Source organism: Mercenaria mercenaria, chromosome 4 (genome assembly GCF_021730395.1).
Source record: "Mercenaria mercenaria strain notata chromosome 4, MADL_Memer_1, whole genome shotgun sequence".
Lineage (NCBI taxonomy): Eukaryota > Metazoa > Mollusca > Bivalvia > Venerida > Veneridae > Mercenaria > Mercenaria mercenaria.
The window spans coordinates 68,688,519-68,709,564 of record NC_069364.1 but is presented as its reverse complement, the minus strand read 5'-3'; the positions used below and the strand labels follow the sequence as shown (position 1 = coordinate 68,709,564).

The 21,046-nt window shown below is 34.2% G+C and overlaps 1 protein-coding gene across 1 annotated transcript in view; it reads left to right on the top strand.

The window, feature by feature from the left end:
- Positions 1-3,079: 3,079 nt before the first annotated feature.
- LOC123551983 (carbohydrate sulfotransferase 10-like) overlaps positions 3,080-21,046 on the top strand; it is a 50,103-nt gene continuing 32,136 nt past the window's right edge. Inside the window, exon 1 of the mRNA XM_045341320.2 lies at positions 3,080-4,153. Within this exon, the coding sequence (XP_045197255.2) occupies positions 4,063-4,153 (91 nt within the window). The 5' untranslated portion in view covers positions 3,080-4,062. The remainder of the gene's footprint in view (positions 4,154-21,046) is intronic.

The following is a 21,046-nucleotide window of genomic DNA, read 5'->3' as shown; positions in this document are numbered from 1 at the left end:
GCAGGATGCTTTGGTCTATGATTGTCAAATTTCATTGTAGATTAGTAAATGATCTCTTTCTTTAAGGTGCCAGTAGGTTAAATGTCAAAATCATGGTGACCCTAAGACTAGAATATTTTATTATCAAAAGCTGAATGATACTTTTGCCCATGGCCAACAGGCTTTAAATCATAACTGTCTATGGACAATAGATGAATAATTTGGGGCCAGTAGGTCGAAGATAAAGCTCACAGTGACAATTAGATAAACAATGATTTAGGTTAAAATTATAAGCTTGAGAACATTTTGACATTTTATGGTCATCCAGCATTATAGTACCATTTCCTATGTTCAGTAGATGACCACTATAGTGTTTCGGCACATAGATCAAAGTTCAAATTCAAACCATTCTGAAAAACAACGTAAGTTACATGTCCAGTCACCACTGACCAGCCATCATTGGAGACATATAATTTTGTCTTTTTTTTTCTATTGCGACTGTGCAGTTTCTATTTATTTTTCTCCAGTAATAGTACTTTAATCTTTGAAACTTACATTTTTACTTATGTTGTCATGGCAATAAAACATTTAATACTTTTCCTCGCAGGCAAAACAATGTGAATTAAATCCATTTTATCACTGCTAACAGTTTTGTCTTTATAATTAAGTTGTGGCAACAAATGATAAAAATTTACTTATCCTAAGGAAAAGGTTTAAACAGATTACAAAATGACCTGTTACCATGGCAATTTAAAGACTATTTTCTGCTTTCTTTACAGGAGCATTGTGAATTGTCAATTGCAACAGTGATCAGCCCTTAAATAAATGTCCAATAATCAATATATTGAAGCCATAACATGCAAAAAAAGATTAAAAATGCTAAATTCTAGCCCTGTTTCCATGGCAACCAACAGTAAAAGTACACGTTTTATATTCACAAATATACCTCGCCAAGAATTGTACCTATGTACATGATTTTAAATCATACTTTGAAACGTTAACGAAAATAAAACAATAAAATATTGTGTTTTCTTTTAGAAATTTTAAGTTTAAGGATTCCAAAGAGTTATTTCCCTTAGTTGGGACCGTTTCTGTGACAATTCCGTTTTGGGCTTATGCATGTTTGAATAGTCTGGTGTGTTTACATTGATATTTCAATTAAACATTTGTATTGTACTATTTAGTTGACCTAAGGAAAAGGTTTAAACAGGTTACAAAATGACCTGTTACCATGGCAATTTAAAGACTATTTTCTGCTTTCTTTGCAGGAGCATTGTGAATTGTCAATTGCAACAGTGATCAGCCCTTAAATAAATGTCCACTAATCAATTTATTGAAGCCATAACATGCAAAAAAGATTAAAATTGATAAATTTTAGCCCTGTTTCCATGGCAACCAACAGTAAAAGTACACGTTTTATATTCACAAATATACCTCGCCAAGAATTGTACCTATGTACATGATTTTAAATCATACTTTGAAACGTTAACGAAAATAAAACAATAAAAAATTGTTGTTTTTTTTTTTTAGAAATTTTTAGTTTAAGGATTCCAAAGAGTTATTTCCCTTAGTTAGGACCGTTTCTGTGACAATTCCGTTTTGGGCTTATGCATGTTTGAATAGTCTGATGTGTTTACATTGATATTTCAATTAAACATTTGTATTGTACTATTAAGTTGACCTGTCGAAACATGTTCCTGGCTTTCATGTTAATCTTATATAGGCGTAAACAGAAAATAATGAAAGCCGGGAACATGTTTTGACAGGTCAATTAAATTGTACAATAACAGTTATCATTTATTATTTTGTGTTTTCAATTTATTTAAGTATACGCCCACGATGCACATAATTAAATTTTCCATAAAAAATTGTAAATGCAGAATTTAATGTTTATTTTTGAAAAAAGAAATGCATCTTGCTAAACAATGTCATATACTTTATTATCATTTTTGTGGGGGCCAAAACTGGTCCAAATCCTACGTACCCTTTTGCGGACTCTTTATACATGTCGTAGGATTATTTTTAATTTGTTACTTTTTTTTTTTAAATGTGACCATTTTCACATGTTCTGGTTGTGCTTTGGTTGTGCAAATGTGGAAGCTTAAATTGATTCAATCAAAGCTCGTCGAATATGTCGGCATTTGTAGCAGTCCAAATAATTTTACGTTGACAGCAAACGTTTTTAGATACAGTATCGTCTATTTTCAACACAATAAAATTTAAAATGAAAAACCTGTAAAAATTTAAGACTAATGACTAATATGTGGGGAAACGGCATGAAATCAAACCCGCTTTACTTGTAATTTTTTCATTATATTATTGTATTTGGAGATGTTACATACGTTTTAAAGGGACATGCTTCCAAATGGACATCAAAATTTTACTTTTTTAAAAGCAAATCATTTTATATTTTGTGTGTGAAATAACGTACAAGTAAATCCTTTTATATCAAATTTCAATAGTGTCGCTAACGGTTTTGCGAGATTTTTCCATCTTTATTAGTGACTAAAAGTGTTTCTATATAAATTTCCTAAAACGTACGTTGAAATCGGTAATGAAAATTTAACTAAAATTTCGTATTTTTATTAGCTCACCTTAGCAATGCTGCTCAGGTTTTTGTGATCGCCCGATGTCCGGCGTCTGTCTGTCGTCCGTCTCTGTCGTCTGTCAACATTTAGCTTGTGTATGCGATAGAGGCTGAAGTATTTCCACGTAATACAAAGCCCCCTACTGGAATATACCTAATTTTCTCTACTGCAGTATAACATAATGAACTGATATCTGTACCCGATATACACTTAACAAAATTCCTAATTGGTCAGTTTATATTGTATTACTATTTTGTTAATAATGCATGTAATTACAAGATATTCACATACCGATATTTGAATAGGTACTGCAGCTAATTATTGATTTATTTTTGGCGACTCACGGCCAGCGTAACGCATTTTGCGTTTTGACCAATATTGCATATTTTACACGTGCAGGGCATGCGCACCAATATGCACTTGTTAGTGAACATTTTTGGCATAACTGACGAAAGTCCTACTAGAAAAACACAAATCAATGTGAAATTTACACAAGAGTAACGCGCCCGGGCTGTCGGAATTTTACAACAAAACTCAAAATCGGTCACTTAAATGAATTGTCCTTGGGTTAAATTTTGCCAAAAGAGAGCGTATGGTAGATAACCAACGATTGAATGTTCTTGTAAACGGAAATGAGGTTAAAAATGGAAATAACCATCAAATTAACAGCTACAAACAAATTATATCAAAATTCCTTTGAAATTGCAAAAATAATTACACACGTGTCGTAAATGTGTCCCGGCTAGCAACATTCCGACAGCTCTGTCGCGTTGCTTTTGTGTCAATTTCACCATAATATGTGTATTTCTAGTAGGACTTTCGTCAGTAATGCCAAAAGTGTAAACGAACATGTGCATGTTGGTGCACATGCCCTGCACATGCAAAATATGTAATGATAGTCAAAACGCCTAACGCGGTTACTTTGGCTGTGAGTCGCCAAAAATAAATCAATAATTAGCTGCAGTACCTATTCAAATATCGGTATGTGAAATTTCGTGTGAATACATGCATTATTAAGAAAATAGTAATACAATGTAAACTGACCAATTAGGAATTTTGTTGAGTGTATAAACAATATTGTACTATATATATACAATATGTTATAAGAAAACACTCGGATTAAAATTTGCGTGCATAAACCTACAGTTGTTTTCATATGGAATATCAGTTATTTATAGTTACAACATAGGGATATAAATTCTAAAAAAATATATAAGTTCACAAAAACTCTTTACCAGGTAGAAATAGGTCAAAATAAACCTAAAATTTGGATGTTTCATACGAAATGACAGAATGACGGACATACGGAAAAGCAGACACTGGTTACGAAAATAGTAGGAAATATCTTTAAGCAAATAACACTTTCGTGGAGCTCTCTTTTTGTATCGAAAGGCCTAGAATAGAATCAATCATGAGCATAAGTGGCTTATTAAAAATGGGAGACTTAATTTAAAACTACGCACATGTAGATGTCGGACCACTGCATATAGAAAACATGGAGATGTATGAACAACATGTTAATTATAAAACGAAATTTCTGTCAAGATCTTTCTTCAAGAAATTGATGCTCGTGGGCCTGTTGTTGTGTAAGTTTTGTTCTTTTGTTGACTCTTCTATTTCAAACATTCTTTTACTTAATTGTGGCTACTTCATATTTTTTCTTTTAGATATTGTAATTTATTTTACAGATCCAAATACGACTTGAACACCATTCTTAAGACAGCCATTTGTGACCGTAACACCTTTTGAAATGTAAATGGTGTCTTCAATAAGATTGATTTAATTGCTAAAAATAATCTTCCGTTTCTCATGTTTTCATCTAACATGTTTTTGAAAATATTTGTTTGTTCTTCCAATTTCTATAATTTCATGCTAACAAGAAAAAATCTAAAAGTTCTTTATTAATATCAGCCAACAAATACGTTATTGTTGGTGATCAAAGTAACCATTTTTTACAATAGTAAATAAATAGTTTTATATGGGGCTACGGCTGGAATCACAAAGTAAGTGGGGTAATTATTTATATTTTGGTGAAAGGACATCATATAGATGAATATTTTGTGTATATATAAAAGTTTATTCTAATAAGAATTAATGGATGTTTGACAAAATGTTTACTACAATTAAGATTTTTTTTTCATATTACGTGAGCTTCTAAGACAATTAAGGTAGAAAAAGCACAGTTCACTGTACTCGTTTTTATTTCAGTGAACTTTCTCGTTATCCACTGTTTAAGCATTTCTAAAATTAAGTAAAGCTGAAAAATGGGGTACCTTATAATATACAAACATATAATATCCCACTTAATGTTATTGAGATTTCAGGCCTTAAATGTTACTATGAATACAAGGTGAGATCAGTAATAGAGTAGCGTAAGTGTCACTTAAATCTCTTTCTTTTTACATGTTGGCATAATTGCACAACCATCTATTTTCTATGGAAAACTACGTATTTAAATCTACGAAAAACAAAAATTGTGAAGATTTCAACAAATATTTTGCTGCTTTAATGATACATAAATCTTCTAAACGGAAGGAAAATATTATGGGGTCACTGTGCATTTAAGAAATTAGAAAAACTAACTTGTGAATTTTGATATTATTTAAATCTTTTGTTTTCAATTTATATTTTCTAGATATAGCGCTGTGCTGATAACATTTAATTTAGCTGTAGCTTACCATTATATAAGCGGTAACCATATTATCAGTTAATATCATTTTCAACCAGTGGAAATTTCTTCTTATCTTTAAAACATGGTAACAACTCCGTAAAGCAGCAATATTGTCGATTTCTAAATACGGAGAATAAATTATAGCCAGCATATGAACACACTTCCGACTCAATTCATGCGAAACATTTTACAAGCTATGAATAAATTTTAAACTATAAGAGAAAAAAATATGAAAATGAAAAATATATATCACATTGTTTTGGGTTGCTTTCAGTCAAGCATTTAATTGTTTTATTTAATCTTTAATTTGTTGTGGAATTATTTCTTTCCTTTGTTTTTCCTATAAATAGCTTATTTTTCATTATTGGCCATACGGAAAAAACAACACCATTGGTGCAATTGGTGATACATCAAAATTATTGTTGTTTTTCTCATCTGTCTCTACCTGAGAGAGATTTCGTTTGTCGATGATCGTTTCTGTTACAAAAATTTAGTTTGAATCAAGCTTGTTTTAACTGGATGAAATGCTTTAGTCATTCAGGCCGTGTGTCAGCAAATATAGTAGTCGCAACTTGACCGCGATGGTTGACCTAAGGCTGATTATTTATATCAATTATTTCATTGTAGAAATAAGGGGTGCTTAAGATAGCCGGGTATATTTATATGGAATTAGTTTCTATACAGTGCAGTATCAGTGCAATTATGTATACTTACTTTTAATCAGTTAAAGCTTTCCAATACACTAATTTAAATTTACACAAATTTATATATCCATTTTCTCGTGCAGCTCGTGTTTTCTTTTTTCAAACAAAATTTCCTTGACATGTACAATACTGAATGAATTGCTATTGTTATTTTGTGTGTACATGTATGATTAAACTAATGTCTTTGAATAGAAAATATAAAAACATAAATATTAGAATAAAAAATATATAAAAATACAAAATATTTTAAAAATGAAATAGAAAAATACTAAAAACAGACAAAAGCTGAAAGAGATAAAATATTGTTTTTAAAAAATCCCTTACAGGGCTCGAACCTATTACTCTATATATGTAACTTAACAAAAACAAGAACTTGAATTCAAGCGCTTACACCACTGCAGTAAATCTACGTCAATTTTAAATTCATGAATGCAAAGAGATGAAGCGTTTTACATACACTCTTTTCAATAATAGGTTTTGCCTCATTATTTATAATAATACAAAGGTCTAGCATCGGGGTCAAGTTGCGTCCACTATACTTGGCTTGAAATTGTTGCCATTTGGGCTCAAAATTCCAGTTCTTTAGACTTTGCTTCCGTCATCGTTTTATATAACCCTTCGGGCATTTATTTCCTTGCTGGGCGGAGCTCTTGTCTATCTATGTTTTTCTTTGAGACCATTAATTAGTATGTTATTAATCAAAAGGTTGTACATGTTGTCAGATTTCACCTTTGTCAAATGTCATGTTAAAATCGTTACACCTGATATTATTGTTCATGTTCTATTTCTTTTGTTCTAATCTTTATACGTATTGTTGAAGTTTCTTATGGATTTCCATTCGGCATGAACTACTTATTGACAGCTTGGCTTAAGATTATCACACCTTTGATTGGAAAACGTTTTAAGTAGAATTACTTACTTTTGGTGTCCCCGCCAATCTTTTTTGCAGGGGCGGGGTCTGGATACTTGACCAAGTAATCAAAACTCACAGGAGAATTGTTATTCAGTGTGAGAAGTTGTGCGCCTGGTGTTTTAATTTGGATCTTATATAGCCAGATTTGAGTTACGGCAATCGATTTAGTAAAACAATGCATAATAAAGTCCTAGGTTTGTGTTGCATATAACTAAAACGGAATATGACTTAAGGTTATGAAATATAGCAGATATATTCTTCAGCATAGTAAGTTGCACCTTGCGTTTCAGTATTGCCCTTGGTTAAGTCAAAAATATGCATAAAAAGGTATAAAAATTTGTGGGGTACCTACCTCAAACGATATTTGGCCTGTGGTCTGTAAATTGTATTCCATAAATTTTGTTCCAGGTTTCTTTCCGTCAGACTAGAGTTATGACCTTTGATTGCCAAAATAATGCATAGAGTGGATACAAAATTGTGTCACATATTTGTCAAAAAGTTTTAGCTTAGAGTCATAAAACATTAAGGAAATGTTATATAGCATGTGATGAATTTAACTCAACAAAACCAGAATCATGGTATTTGACTTAGTGAAAAAAATACACATAAAGTGCATAAAAGTTTGTGTTGCGTATATATATATTTTTTAAATCCATCTAAAGTCAAGATACCGTTTTAAAATATTATCCAGCATGTGAGTTTCTATACCCGAGGGTTTTTTTTACTTTTTAAGACCAGAATTATGGCCATGGACTTAGTGAAAAATAAAAGTATGTGCCCCATGTATCTCAAAATAGACTTGTCGTAGTGTCATTAAACACTCTTGGATTATTATATGGCATGTGGAGTTGGGCAGCTATTGTTCTCTTTTGGATTTTACTCAGCTAGACCATAGTTATAGGCATTGATTATTGAGTTTCCATTGAAATGGGAAAAGAAGCCCTCATATACAAGGGTATCAGGTAAAATATGACGGAAGCCCCAATCTATCGGGGTATCCTATGAAATGGGAAAGAATCACTATCTATTTGGTGTACGCTGAAATGAAAAAGTCCCCATCTACTGGGGTATCCGGTGTAATGGAAATAAGTCAAAATCTACTTAAGCATAACATATGACTGCCTTATTATCATCAATTTCAGAACAGATGTAAGAACTTTGTTTTGAATAGGTTGGACAAAACATTAAAAGCATGAACACGTGAAGATACTTTCAGCATCATACTGCTATGTTAAAAAATGTATTTATTGATAGAATTACGAAGGCTGGTATGAATGATGAAAAAGGAAAATATTGTAAATTTCCCTTCTGGGGTTAATAAACGAAGAGGCAATAAATGACGTTTCAGCATACTGTGACCTAGGAAAAGGTATCGTAAAACCGTATGATCATAAGGCATTTAATTAACTTAATCATGTTGTTCTGCCTTGGCTAAATAGCGACATTACGTATGGTGACTATATGAATATATCTGAAAATGATCAGTTCGTAAGTTGAGAAACAACATATTTTACAATCAAAACCTACATTTTTGTTCTAAGAAGAAGAAATGCGTTTATTTATAAATAATGTCCAATGTTTTATATGTAATACCTTTGTTGAGAACATGTCTCAGTTAAATATTTAAATGCGATGTTAATCAGGTCTCCCAAAAGCTGATATGTGATGATAAATTTATCATTAAAGCAGCGTTTGCTAAGATTTTCAGTATTACATCTTACACTACCAACTTTTCCGAATTTGCTTCAAACTGCAATAGGTGAACAAATTTGATGTACAGATGTAGATGACCATATAGGAAGAAACTTTTATTGTGACTTTTTTAACCGCAGCTTTGTTACTTTGTTGCTATATAGACATTCATTCGTGACAGCCTTTATAGAAGGAAACTAGCACATGTCGTTTTCTCAGAATCTCTAGTGAATCAATGGTTCTATTCTGAGATGGACAAAGTATCTGCATGCGACAGGATACAACATGTACTGATAGACGGGTTTAAATCATTTGAGGTCGGTTTCAATTATGTGGTCCTGCAAAGGACAGTCATCATTATCTCACTTTTCTTTTATGGGTTAATAAACGATCCGAGACTACAATAGGCCACTAATGAGGCTCTGTGTTGACAACTGCCTCATTTACAAAACGATCAATTTTGATGCAGACAACAAAAGGTAGTCATTTGAATGGCAAATGACTATTCGTGCTCGATATCATAAAAAGTTATGAAATAGAGCACCTTGTTGAGACAAATTACCATCTACTTAGCATCAATTTTAAGATTGACCATGACGACAAATGCCTTGTCACATACGTTAGCTACGACCTCTGTATCAGTTTTTCATAATGTTTAACCTTCGGAACACTCAAGACTTCAAGGCTCCACAGGAATACAACATACTTATTCAATTTGTCTTTGAGTAAGCGTTATCAGAGTGAAATCCTTATCAAAACCAAAAATTCAACAATATGTATAAAGATAAAGATTAGACGTAATACTAATATCCAAAACCAATATGTTAGCTGTTAAAGTTTATCAACAAAGATAGAATTTGTTTCAAAAGGTAGAAACACTCAGAACAATGAAATTTAAAATTGATTTCAGATTCCTCAAATAACTAAAGACTAGTTTACATACTTTTATTGTGCTACTTTTGTTTTATATCTTAAATAGATTTAGAAATACTAATTCATTACGAGGTATGTCCCTTGGGAGTGTCAGATATTTCAAAACGCTCTGATAAAATGGATTTATAAAATTAATTGACAATCTAAACGAACTTATTTTGATTAAATAACAAAATCTAGTCAAATGTGCTATGGATATGGATATTTACAGCTAAATTCAAATAGTGACGGACTGGCTTTCTGAGTACGCATATATGAAAGTAATCATTTTTATCCTCCGAATGTCGCCATATTGTATTGATTGACACAGTTATTGACTCTTCATAGCACAACAGCAAATGTACTCTAATATGAATTAAGGCACCGCATAGCATGGGGATTTATCTTTTATATTTACGAAGAAATATTCAACACTGAAAAGAAAGTGAAACTTCGGTCTAAACAGTTTACATTTAGAGTCCTCATACCTCTTACAGCGAATATCATACTTTGCAAAATTTACGGAAAGCCGTGACGGTGACGTCATTCACCACGTTTTCGCACTGGCTATAAGAAGACATTGGTAAAAATTTAAATCTGGCCAGATGATGTTGTAAATGGGCTACTTTGATTAGAATTTGATAGAAAATGACAAATTTATTGCAATTTTGTTAAAAAATGAGGATAAAACCCCAAAATATCACACTTTCACTGTTTTGAGTGTATTTTTCTCAAAAACTGCATATTCATAGCCTACTGATTGCTAATTTCTAGCCATCAGAGGTAAAAGTGAACATATTTAACAGTTTAAATGTGAAATTTGTATGCATATCAGAGTAGAAAAAGTCAAAACAGGGCAAAACAAGGCTGCATTTAGGGTAACTGCTTCAAAATTATGTCGCGACAGCTATTTTTGACAAAATTTGACGCTTTGTCATGTGGTACTGAAAATGCCATAAAACCTTAGAAACTGTTGATATCAAGCTAAAACCTTGTATTTTTTTCATGCATTTAGGTTTCTTATACATTTCAAATGAAACTTGCACAGTGTCAGAGAAAAAAAGTTTTTCTTATAGGCATACAGACACTAAATAGAAAAATGGCGCGAAAAAAAAAGGTAGTCGCATAATGGCGGACACAAATAGTCCTCAGTTTTTTTGCTCTGTAGAGCTATTTTCCTTATTTTCTTTGCAATTTTTTTTGCTAAATCACATGACAGATCTATGACTGACATGTAGGTAGCATTTTCATAATGAAATAACAACATGACAAATTTTTTCATGGAAACTTAGATCATACACCACTAGTATAATTTTGGGTCTCATTTTTTAGCTGATTTTGCAGTTTGTGTGTTTGACTGAAATTATTTTTCTTGCATCAAACGTGACCCCTACTTTTCTTTTGATTTTTCTTTAGCACTAACAATATTCTTCAAGAAAATGTAGGTTACAGACATTTAAATTGGGTCCTGATGTGTGCTGCGGCCATTGGAAATAGGTCAATTTTATATAGGATAAAGAACAAAAACTATTTAGTGTGTTGGGGAAGCTGCGTTTTTGGTACGTGGCATTCCCTGTTTGATATTTGTCTTTGTTTTTTTTTTTACGAATTTCTGATACTGATTCGGGGTGCTCGGATGTTCATGCAGACAACCAGTCTGCGGTGTGTACATAAACCGAAGAACATCGAAAACATTGCCTCAGTATATGCAGACAACAAAGACGAATAACTATATACGGACATTACCGTCTTGGGGATTTTCATCCACGGCGCTTCGCGCCTTGGATAAATCCACTATTATGTAACTGAGAACGTCGCTCTAAAATACCTTCACGGTCAATTTTTTTAGAAGTATACTGCTCAAAAATGTATGGAGCAAACTGTTTCAAATGAAGAAGAAATAGTGATGAATACACGTAGTACAGGCGGAGATGAGCCAGTAATGAACACGGAAGAGAACTAAAAGATCAAACGTAAGTGATTCAGATACAAGCCAAAACACAACTGATGAAAAAATGAGCAAATACACACAAAAAGTTAGAGAACATAAATGAACAAACCAAACACGGAAATAAAAAGAAAGACAAAACCGAACATCATGAACATAAAGTGAAACAAGAATCCAAAATCTAAACACAACAAACAGAAATGAACACAAAACTATCAAATGTGATGAAAAAAGACGATGGATCATTAAGAGGTATCATAAAAGTATTCTGTGAAATGAAGGAAGATCTGCTGAAGTCTGGATAGAAATTCTGGAGGCAAGATTGTTTAACAAAGAAACAGAAAATGATAAATGCAAAATATGCAAACTAGAGGATGAGCCTTTAAATATAGAAGATGAAAGATGAAAATGAACAGCTTCGTTCAGAAATCCAAACTGTAAATAACAAATTTGACAAGTCGATGAATGAGAGGGAACAACACGATAGGCGCAACAATTTAAGAATAAACGGACTAAAACAAGACAACGACAAAGAAATGTCAATACAAACAACAAAATTGTTGTTTAAAAACCTAAACGAAAATTTTAAAGATTTAAAACTATTTAAATGAAAATGATGTAGATATAACTCACAGAATTTGGAAAAAACGAAAGGGAAGCGACAAAGTATAGTTAGATTCCAGTGAAGACTAGTGCGGGACAAATTATTCAAACACAAGAAAACACTCAAGCGTATCAGTATATTCTTGAGTAATATCTGACACGTTTAAATCCTCACTTATTAGAATGTGTGCATCAGAAGTCACTGGATGAAGTCAAGACGGCATGGACAATGGGAAAATACTGTATAAATCCAAAATGGAGAAAGTTATGGAAGCAAGATTCTCTGGCTACCAGCACTGGATTGAATTGAAATGGCCGCTAAAAACAACAAATAACGAACAAAACGTATGAACAGTGAACAACAAATATAGACAAAAAGCGAGATTTAAATATTAGGAAAAATAAATAAACAGACTACATGTATTAATTAAAAAAAGTGTTAAGATGTTTAAATAATATGTAATTAGAAATGTTTTCCTTTACATGGTTGTATGTATTTAAATAAAATTCCCTTACTATACATGAACGTATATGTATTTACAATTTGTCCGCAGAGTGATTAGATCGAATATGAAACGCTAGACTAAGGACATATAGGGGCCGTCTTATCAATATCGTAACTTTACGAGAAACTTGCGAGGTCCATTTCTCGTAAGTTCCGATTTACGAGAATATTTATGATTCTCGCAAACCGTCTTATCAACGTCCTCGTAAGTCCGCATATCGCAATCCTCGTAACTTTCTCGTAACTTTCTCGTAACTGGTTAAACACAGTGACGCAGTCTACATTTTTTTAACGTCGTGTAAATAAAACGGGCACTTGCTTAGTAACAAAACAACCGGCATAATCTAAACATAAACATGTTAATTAAATTTATGAGTCTTATTTAATACGCATATTTTATAAAAGTTTTCTTCGGCGGAGAGATAAATGTTTAAAATAAATGTGTTCCAAAACAAAAACAAAAATTTTCGCACCGAAAAACTAGTTAGTTGAGATGATGTTCAAGTGTTCATATTTCGCCTGTTTGAATTCGGACTGGTAAAAAAGCAATTTTTTATGCGTACATCATATTCAGAAGATCTGACGTTGTGTAAAATGAACAAAGCACAGGGTATAGTTCTCACCTGGGATAAACATGTCACTTTTTTCAAAATTAGTAGGAAGTAATTGTACGGATGTGTAGCCTATATTGATCGTCGATGTGTTTTCTGATCGTCCGAGAATTGGTTTATCGTGCGCAAATGATAAAGCATGTTTCATTTTTAAATGATCTGATAATATTTAAAGTAGATATATTTTACAATGATTGATCCTACCATAGAAATTTACAAACAATTCGAAAAATCGTGATTTGTGCGAGTCTGGATTGTGCGTTGGTGTATAATCTGAAATACATTTTCATCTTAATCACAGCCATTTGTATATAATTGTGTAACCACAAGGCATTAAGTCATCTTTTTATCAAACAAACTATAATAATTTCATAGCCTTTATTTTACTAATGTCATAGCAATTCCCGGCGTCGGTTCGTTACTCTCTTTCTTATTCCGTAATATAAAAAACCAATCTGACTAAAGTACATCTCCTATATTACGCTACGCATAGGATCTGAAAACGACCTATTCATTGCCTCGTTCTGACGGCTCTTTCGCTAGCCAATCAGAGCCTAGCTTACAACATCTTGCAAATCTACATGTAGCATTGACTTTTGATATTTACAATTCTTATGTCGTTATGTATCAGACAGCCGGCTAGCTCAGTCGGTAGGCCACTTGCTTTGTAAGCGAGGGGTCCCGGGTTCGAGTCCTGGAATAACCGCATATTTTTCTTATCCTTTGACAATCGTCGTCTGATTGGATAACATAAAAATAGCAATAATGGAAATCCAAAATATACAGAAGACGAATGTGAATGGGTCGTTCTCAGATCTTCGTTTAGAAGATCAAGTACTTTAGTCAGATTGATAAAAAACCTAACATAAACATGACATAGGCCTAATACAAAATTGCACAAACAATAACTCACGCATTGTGTAAAGAAATACAAAATACAATATCAACAATTTATCTAAATATATTTTACCACAACTGAAGTGAATTAAATAATTCAAAATGATTTGAATTTGAAGTAGGCCTAATAGTATGTCGCGAAATTGGTCCTTTCGCGCTTTAAGTGCATTTCGGTAAATTGTATCGGTATACAGTAGCTATGTAAAAAGTCAGAGGTATTTCCGTAGGCGAGTGACGTCATACGGCCATATAAATACACACTGCGCATCCAGTTTGGACAGATCGTCTTGGGAGCTCAAAGAGTGCACATTGAAGAGAAACTGGAGAAATAATTTATAATAAATAAGCCATAATTATAACTGGGACTTTGGTAATAAATAATTTAGGTGAGGCACCCTCATATTTGCAGCTTCGGCTCATCCTTGCTGGGTCCTCTTGATAGCTATATTGTTTTAGTGGTCCGGGTCGCAGTATAAGCTGATGGTTTAAGGTTATAGTGCTGAACCTTGGTAGGTCTGAGACAAGGTTTAAAACATAGTTTGAGACAAGGTTTGAAACATAGGTTTAAGCGAAAATTGTTAGTTGTTTGAGACGTATGGTCTGAAATAGTGTTAAGGTTTGGACCTAGGTGGGTTGTGGAAAGGTCAGTCCCTCATCCTTGCAGCGTATGCTCATACTTGTGGGGTTTCCAATCCATATACTCATTCTAGGTCGAGTGGTTCATGACAGAGTGTTGAAACGTACGGTTTGAAACAGCTGGTTAAAGGTCATAAATTTAGGTTGTTGGAAACCAGCTTGTGTACAATAAGGACCACATAGTAAATTGATTATCTGCTTGATTTTTAGTTAATTTATGTTTCAAACAATCATTTACAAATCATTGGTCAAACCAATCAGAAGCAAGGCAGCTTAAGTAAAATTCATTATATAAGTTTTATACCAATCAAAAGCAGATAGCTTAAGGAAAATTATATATATAAACAGTTTAATAGTTAGTTACGCTCGGTACACGTGTCAAGTATATGTAAGATTTACCATCTTACAATTAGGGGTAGAAATAAAATCTGGAAATTAGATCCCTGGAAAGTAGATCGTAGGAGTAGAAAGACTGTTCTGAGGGCCGAAGGAATTCGGCGGTGAAAAGTGCAAAGGGATTAGAAAAAAACAACAGACCAATGTATTTCTTTCTCTCATTCAATCTCTCATTCAGACACGACGATTGGACATATTAAAAAGAAAAAAAACAAACATGACAAGTGTGCACAAAGACTGCATGGATAAACACAAGGATTAATTGCCTCTGGAACCTACGTTAATATCTGTGATATTATGTACATTACCGTGGATCCCCGATTCAATAAAATAGCAGACGATACAAACATAACCCTCGAGAACCTCCGTTAATATTCGTGATATAACGTACATTACCGAGGATAGGCGAGCGGATCAGGCGACGCTCAAACCCCTAAAGCTTACTGGGTATCGTTTTGAAATGTTAAAATAAAGATATAAGTCATCAATTACGATATTTTTGGTTTACTCCGAGCTACAGTAAAATGCTAATGTTTGTATTGTGAATTTTGATGACGAAAACGGCCATATATTATGAAAATTTAAAATCATCACCAAATTTCTTTCTTAATTTTTCACGGGAATGATACCTCCAGATCTTTCTAGAAAACTCACTACTCTCACTCAAAATCTTGGAGCCATCATTACCATCACCCGCCTTATACTTCCTTTACATACGTGTATTCCCTAACTAAATCTCAGTTTTTCAACGGTCTAAATCCGGAAACGCGCCTTTTGTGAAAATTAACTTTCATTTCCAAGTAATAATGTTTATTTCAGACAGAACTGTTATGTGAAAATGATACAAAACAAGACATTTAAAACTGACTGCTGAACTGAGTCCTATGCATGTATATCATTGAAGACTTTATATAAAATTCATATATGTGCCATGAAAGAATGTACAAAAGTATGGTTCCTTGTTACGGTCTGAGTATAGTATTCTGGATATTGAGAAGTGTCACGCAGACGAATTGTTATAATTTGTGTAAGAAATAAAGAAACTATTGATGTGTATAGGCGGTCAGGAACATACCCTGAACATAACTTGAGGCAATTTTCGGACATTTGGGAAAACCATAGGACAGGCAATGGAGCTGATGTACAAACTTAAAAACAGTACGATTTTTTTTACATAACCTGAAATGATTTTGGCCCTATTAAATGCCCTATAAACTACAAAGGATACACCATTGAAAAAGATCCGATCTATCACGGCCCAATTTGCAAGATTTTCAAGTCCCTCTGGGTAATACATATGAGCCGCGCCATGAGGAAACCGACATGATAGTGACTTTGCGACCAACATGGATCCGGTCAGCCTGCGCATACGCGCAGTCTAGTCAGGATCCCTGCTGTTCGCTTTCAAAGCCTATTGGAATTAGAGAAACTGTTAGCGAACAGCATGGATCTATGTTGGTTTTCTCATGGCGCGGCTCATATATGCTTAAAATAACTATGAATATGTAGAAATATACACAAGATAATGTACGGTACCATGTTTCCATGCATTGCGTTGCACCAGTTGCTTGGTAACATTAATGAATGGTGTCTCCGAGTGGTAAAGGTCGCCGACTTCGAATCACTTGCCTCGCTGTGGGTTCGAAACATCACGTGAGGATGTTGTCAGTATGGCTTACGGGAGGTCAGTATTTATAAGTGTCCACCCGTTCTTAAAAGAATTCCCGGATGGGCACCTGTGATTAATTATTGCATGTACTATTCAGAATTTTTCTTCGGCGGAGAGATAAATGTTTAAAATAAATGTGTTCCAAAACAAAAACAAAAATATTCGCACCGGAAAACTAGTTAGTTGAGATGATGTTCAAGTGTTCATATTTCGTCTGTTTGAATTCGGACTGGTAAAAAAGCAATTTTTATGCGTACATCATATTCAGAAGATCTGACGTTGTGTAAAATGAACAAAGCACAGGGTGTAGTTCTCACCTGGGATAAACATGTCACTTTTTTCAAAACTGGTAGGAAGTAATTGTACGGATGTGTAGCCTATATTGATCGTCGATGTGTTTTCTGATCGTCCGAGAATTGGTTTATCGTGCGCAAATGATAAAGCATATTTCATTTTTAAATGATCTGATAATATTTAAAGTAGATATATTTCACAATGATTGATCCTACCATAGAAATTTACAAACAATTTGAAAAATCGTGATTTGTGCGAGTCTGGATTGTGCGTTGATGTATAATCTGAAATACATTTTCATCTTAATCACAGCCATTTGTATATAAGCATTAAGTCATCTTTTACCACAACTGAAGTGAATTAAATAATTCAAAATGATTTGAATTTGAAGTAGGCCTAATAGTATATGTAAGATTTTCCATCTTACAATTAGGGGTAGAAATAAAATCTGGAAATTAGATCCCTGGAAAGTAGATCGTAGGAGTAGAAAAACTGTTCTGAGGGCCGAAGGAATTCGGCGGTGAAAAGTGCAAAGGGATTTTTAAAAAAGCAGACCAATGTATTTCTTTCTCTCATTCAATCTCTCATTCAGACACGACGATTGGACATATTTAAAAGAAAAAGAAAAAAATATCAAGTGTGCACAAAGACTGCATGGACAAACACAAGGATGAATTGCCTCTGGAACCTACGTTAATATCTGTGATATTATGTACATTACCGTGGATCCCCAATTCAATAAAATAGCAGACGATACAAACATAACCCTCGGGAACCTCCGTTAATATTCGTGATATAACGTACATTACCGAGGATCCCCGATTCAATGAAAACGAAAGAATAGGCGAGCGGATCAGGCGACGCTCAAACCCCTAAAGCTTACTGGGTATCGTTTTGAAATGTTAAAATAAAGATATAAGTCATCAATTACGATATTTTTGGTTTACTCCGAGCTACAGTAAAATGCTAATGTCTGTATTGTGAATTTGGATGACGAAAACGGCCATGTATTATGAAAATTTAAAATCATCACCAAATTTCTTTCTTAATTTTTCACGGGAATGATACCTCCAGATCTTTCTAGAAAACACACTACTCTCACTCAAAATCTTGGAGCCATCATTACCATCACCCGCCTTATACTTCCTTTACATACGTGTATTCCCTAACTAAATCTCAGTTTTTCAACGGTCTAAATCTGGAAACGCGCCTTTTGTGAAAATTAACTTTCATTTCATAGTAATAATGTTTATTTCAGACAGAACTGTTATGTGAAAATGATACAAAACAAGACATTTAAAACTGACTGCTGAACTGAGACCTATGCATGTATCATTGAAGACTTTATATAAAATTTATATATGTGCCATGAAAGAATGTATAAAAGTATGGTTCCTTGTTACGGTCCGAGTATAGTATTCTGGATATTGATAAGTGTCACGTCGAACGAATTGTTATAATTTGTGTAAGAAATAAAGAAACTATTGATGTGTATAGGCGGTCAGGGGAACATACCCTGAACATAACTTGAGGCAATTTTCGGACATTTGGGAAAACCATAGGACAGGCAATGGAGCTGATGTACAAACTTAAAAACAGTAACATTTTTTACATAACCTGAAAATGATTTTGGCCCTATTTAAATGCCCTATAAACTACAAAGGATACACCATTGAAAAAGATCCGATCTATCACGGCCCAATTTGCAAGATTTTCAAGTCCCTCTGGGTAATACATATGAGCCGCGCCATGAGGAAACCGACATGATAGTGACTTTGCGGCCATGGATCCGGCCAGCCTGCGCATACGCGCATCTAGTCAGGATCCCTGCTGTTCGCTTTCAAAGCCTATTGGAATTAGAGAAACTGTTAGCGAACAGCATGGATCTTTGTTGGTTTTCTCAATGGCGCGCTCATATATGCTTAAAATAACTATGAATATGTAGAAATATACACAAGATAATGTACGGTACCATGTTTCCATGCATTGCGTTGCACCAGTTGCTTGTAACATTAATGAACGGTGTCTCCGAGTGGTAAAGGTCGCTGACTTCGAATCACTTGCCTCGCTGTGGGTTCGAAAACATCACGTGAGGATGTGTGCAGTATGGGCTTCAACGCGAGGTCCAGTATTTATAAGTGTCCACCCGTTCTTAAAAGAATGCCCGGATGGGCACCTGTGGTTAATTATTGCATGTACTATTCAGAATTTTTCTGACAGACATACCTATCTTACTCTGTCGAAATACTTGAAGTTGACAGGACAGGTGTACAGAAACAGTGTGCTAGTTTCTATGATTTCAACTAGTAACGTATATTTTGCTCGCAGATGAACAGTTTGTAACTTGAATTCATCAAAACAATAAACATAAAGTAGAAAATGTGACATTAGTTGTAAACGTGTATTTTTGCGATTTGATCTACTTTTTGATCCAAATTTCAGCCTTGGTCGCGATTTTACGAAAATAATCATTCCGGCCTTGTTTCGTACAGATCATGACGAAATGACACTTATGGCCATTTCTTTCCTAACCTAGTGATAACAAAAAACTTCCCATACTTCAATACAGGTTCAAACCCCGGCTTAGTATGTAAATCATATGAATGAGCATCTTTTCACTTTGACTTCGACTCATCAACAGCAAAAACCTCAAGTGTCATATGTTGAAAATAGAAAATATGTCTGTGAAGTTAGGTTTTTGTTGTTGTTAATCACACCGACAATTAACGGTCATATGGCGACTTTCCAGCTTTGATAGGGAATGAAGACCCCAGTGCCCCTCCGTGCATTATTTCATCATAAACGGGCACCGACCTTACCGTAAGCCAGCTGGATAGCTTACCTTACATGAAGAATTCAACACCCCGGGTGAGGCTCGAACCCGCGTCGGTTAGGGTAAGTGATTTGAAGTCAGCGACCTTAACCCCTCGCCACAGAGGCCCCCTGTGAATTAGAGTAGAGAGCAAGTGTTCTATAGTTATTAAGAAGAAACTTTCAGTCTAAGGATCAGTGACCCCGACCTCCGACATACTTACAGGTAAAAAGTATAGTCATTTACATTCAATTTTCCAAGGACGTTTAAAGGCTGTAGCTAAAGGGTTCTTCAGATATGGCCGGAGAACATTTTCAGTCTAGAGGTCACCATGACCTTCAAACAACTGACCCGTAATGATCATTTGATGACGACAGGATATCATATTGTAGTTCTAAATCTGTCAGCTGCAGCACTCTTCAAGTATATAGCAGACAAAGTTTTAAGTCTCGACGTCCTTGTGACAATAGAAGTCTACTTACCACAGACAATTCTATAAAGCTTAGCGTCAGTAGGCCAACGCACTCTTGAAATACTGGCCGGTGATTACAGTCTCAAAATTACTATGAACGTTATTCCACCGATCCCAACAACAGTAAGGGTCATCTGCTGTCTACAGGTAATAGTCCCATGAAGTTTGACTACTGTAGGCACAAGTATTATCTAGTTATTGACCAGACAAGGCAATCTTAAAGACAGCTGTCCGCCGCCGCTGTTATAGATAGTGAAAGGGCTGATGGTAATGGGTGGAAGCACTGACGTTGTTAATTATATGACAACATCTATGAATTTGAAAATTCTTCAAGGGGTTTAGAAGATACATAGCAGACCCAAAATGAAAGCTCAAACCTTTGACCTTGAGTTGTGACCTTGACCTTGAGCCAACATGGCTGACTCATAAGTTCTTACAATTGTCTTGATGAGGTGATCAATTGACCAAAGTTTCATGAAAATAATTCAAGGGGTTTGAGAGATACAGAGCTCAAACCTTTGACACTGAGCCAACACGGCTGACTCGCGAGGTTTGCATATTGTCTTGATGAGATGACCATTTGACCCAAGTTTCATGAAAGTCCTTCAAGGGGTTAAGGAGATACAGAGAAGACACGGTAGACTCATAAGTTCTGCACATTGTTTCAATGAGGTGATCATTTGACCCAAGTTTCATGAAAATCCTTGGAGGGGTTTAGGATATATACTTAGCGATAGAAATGTT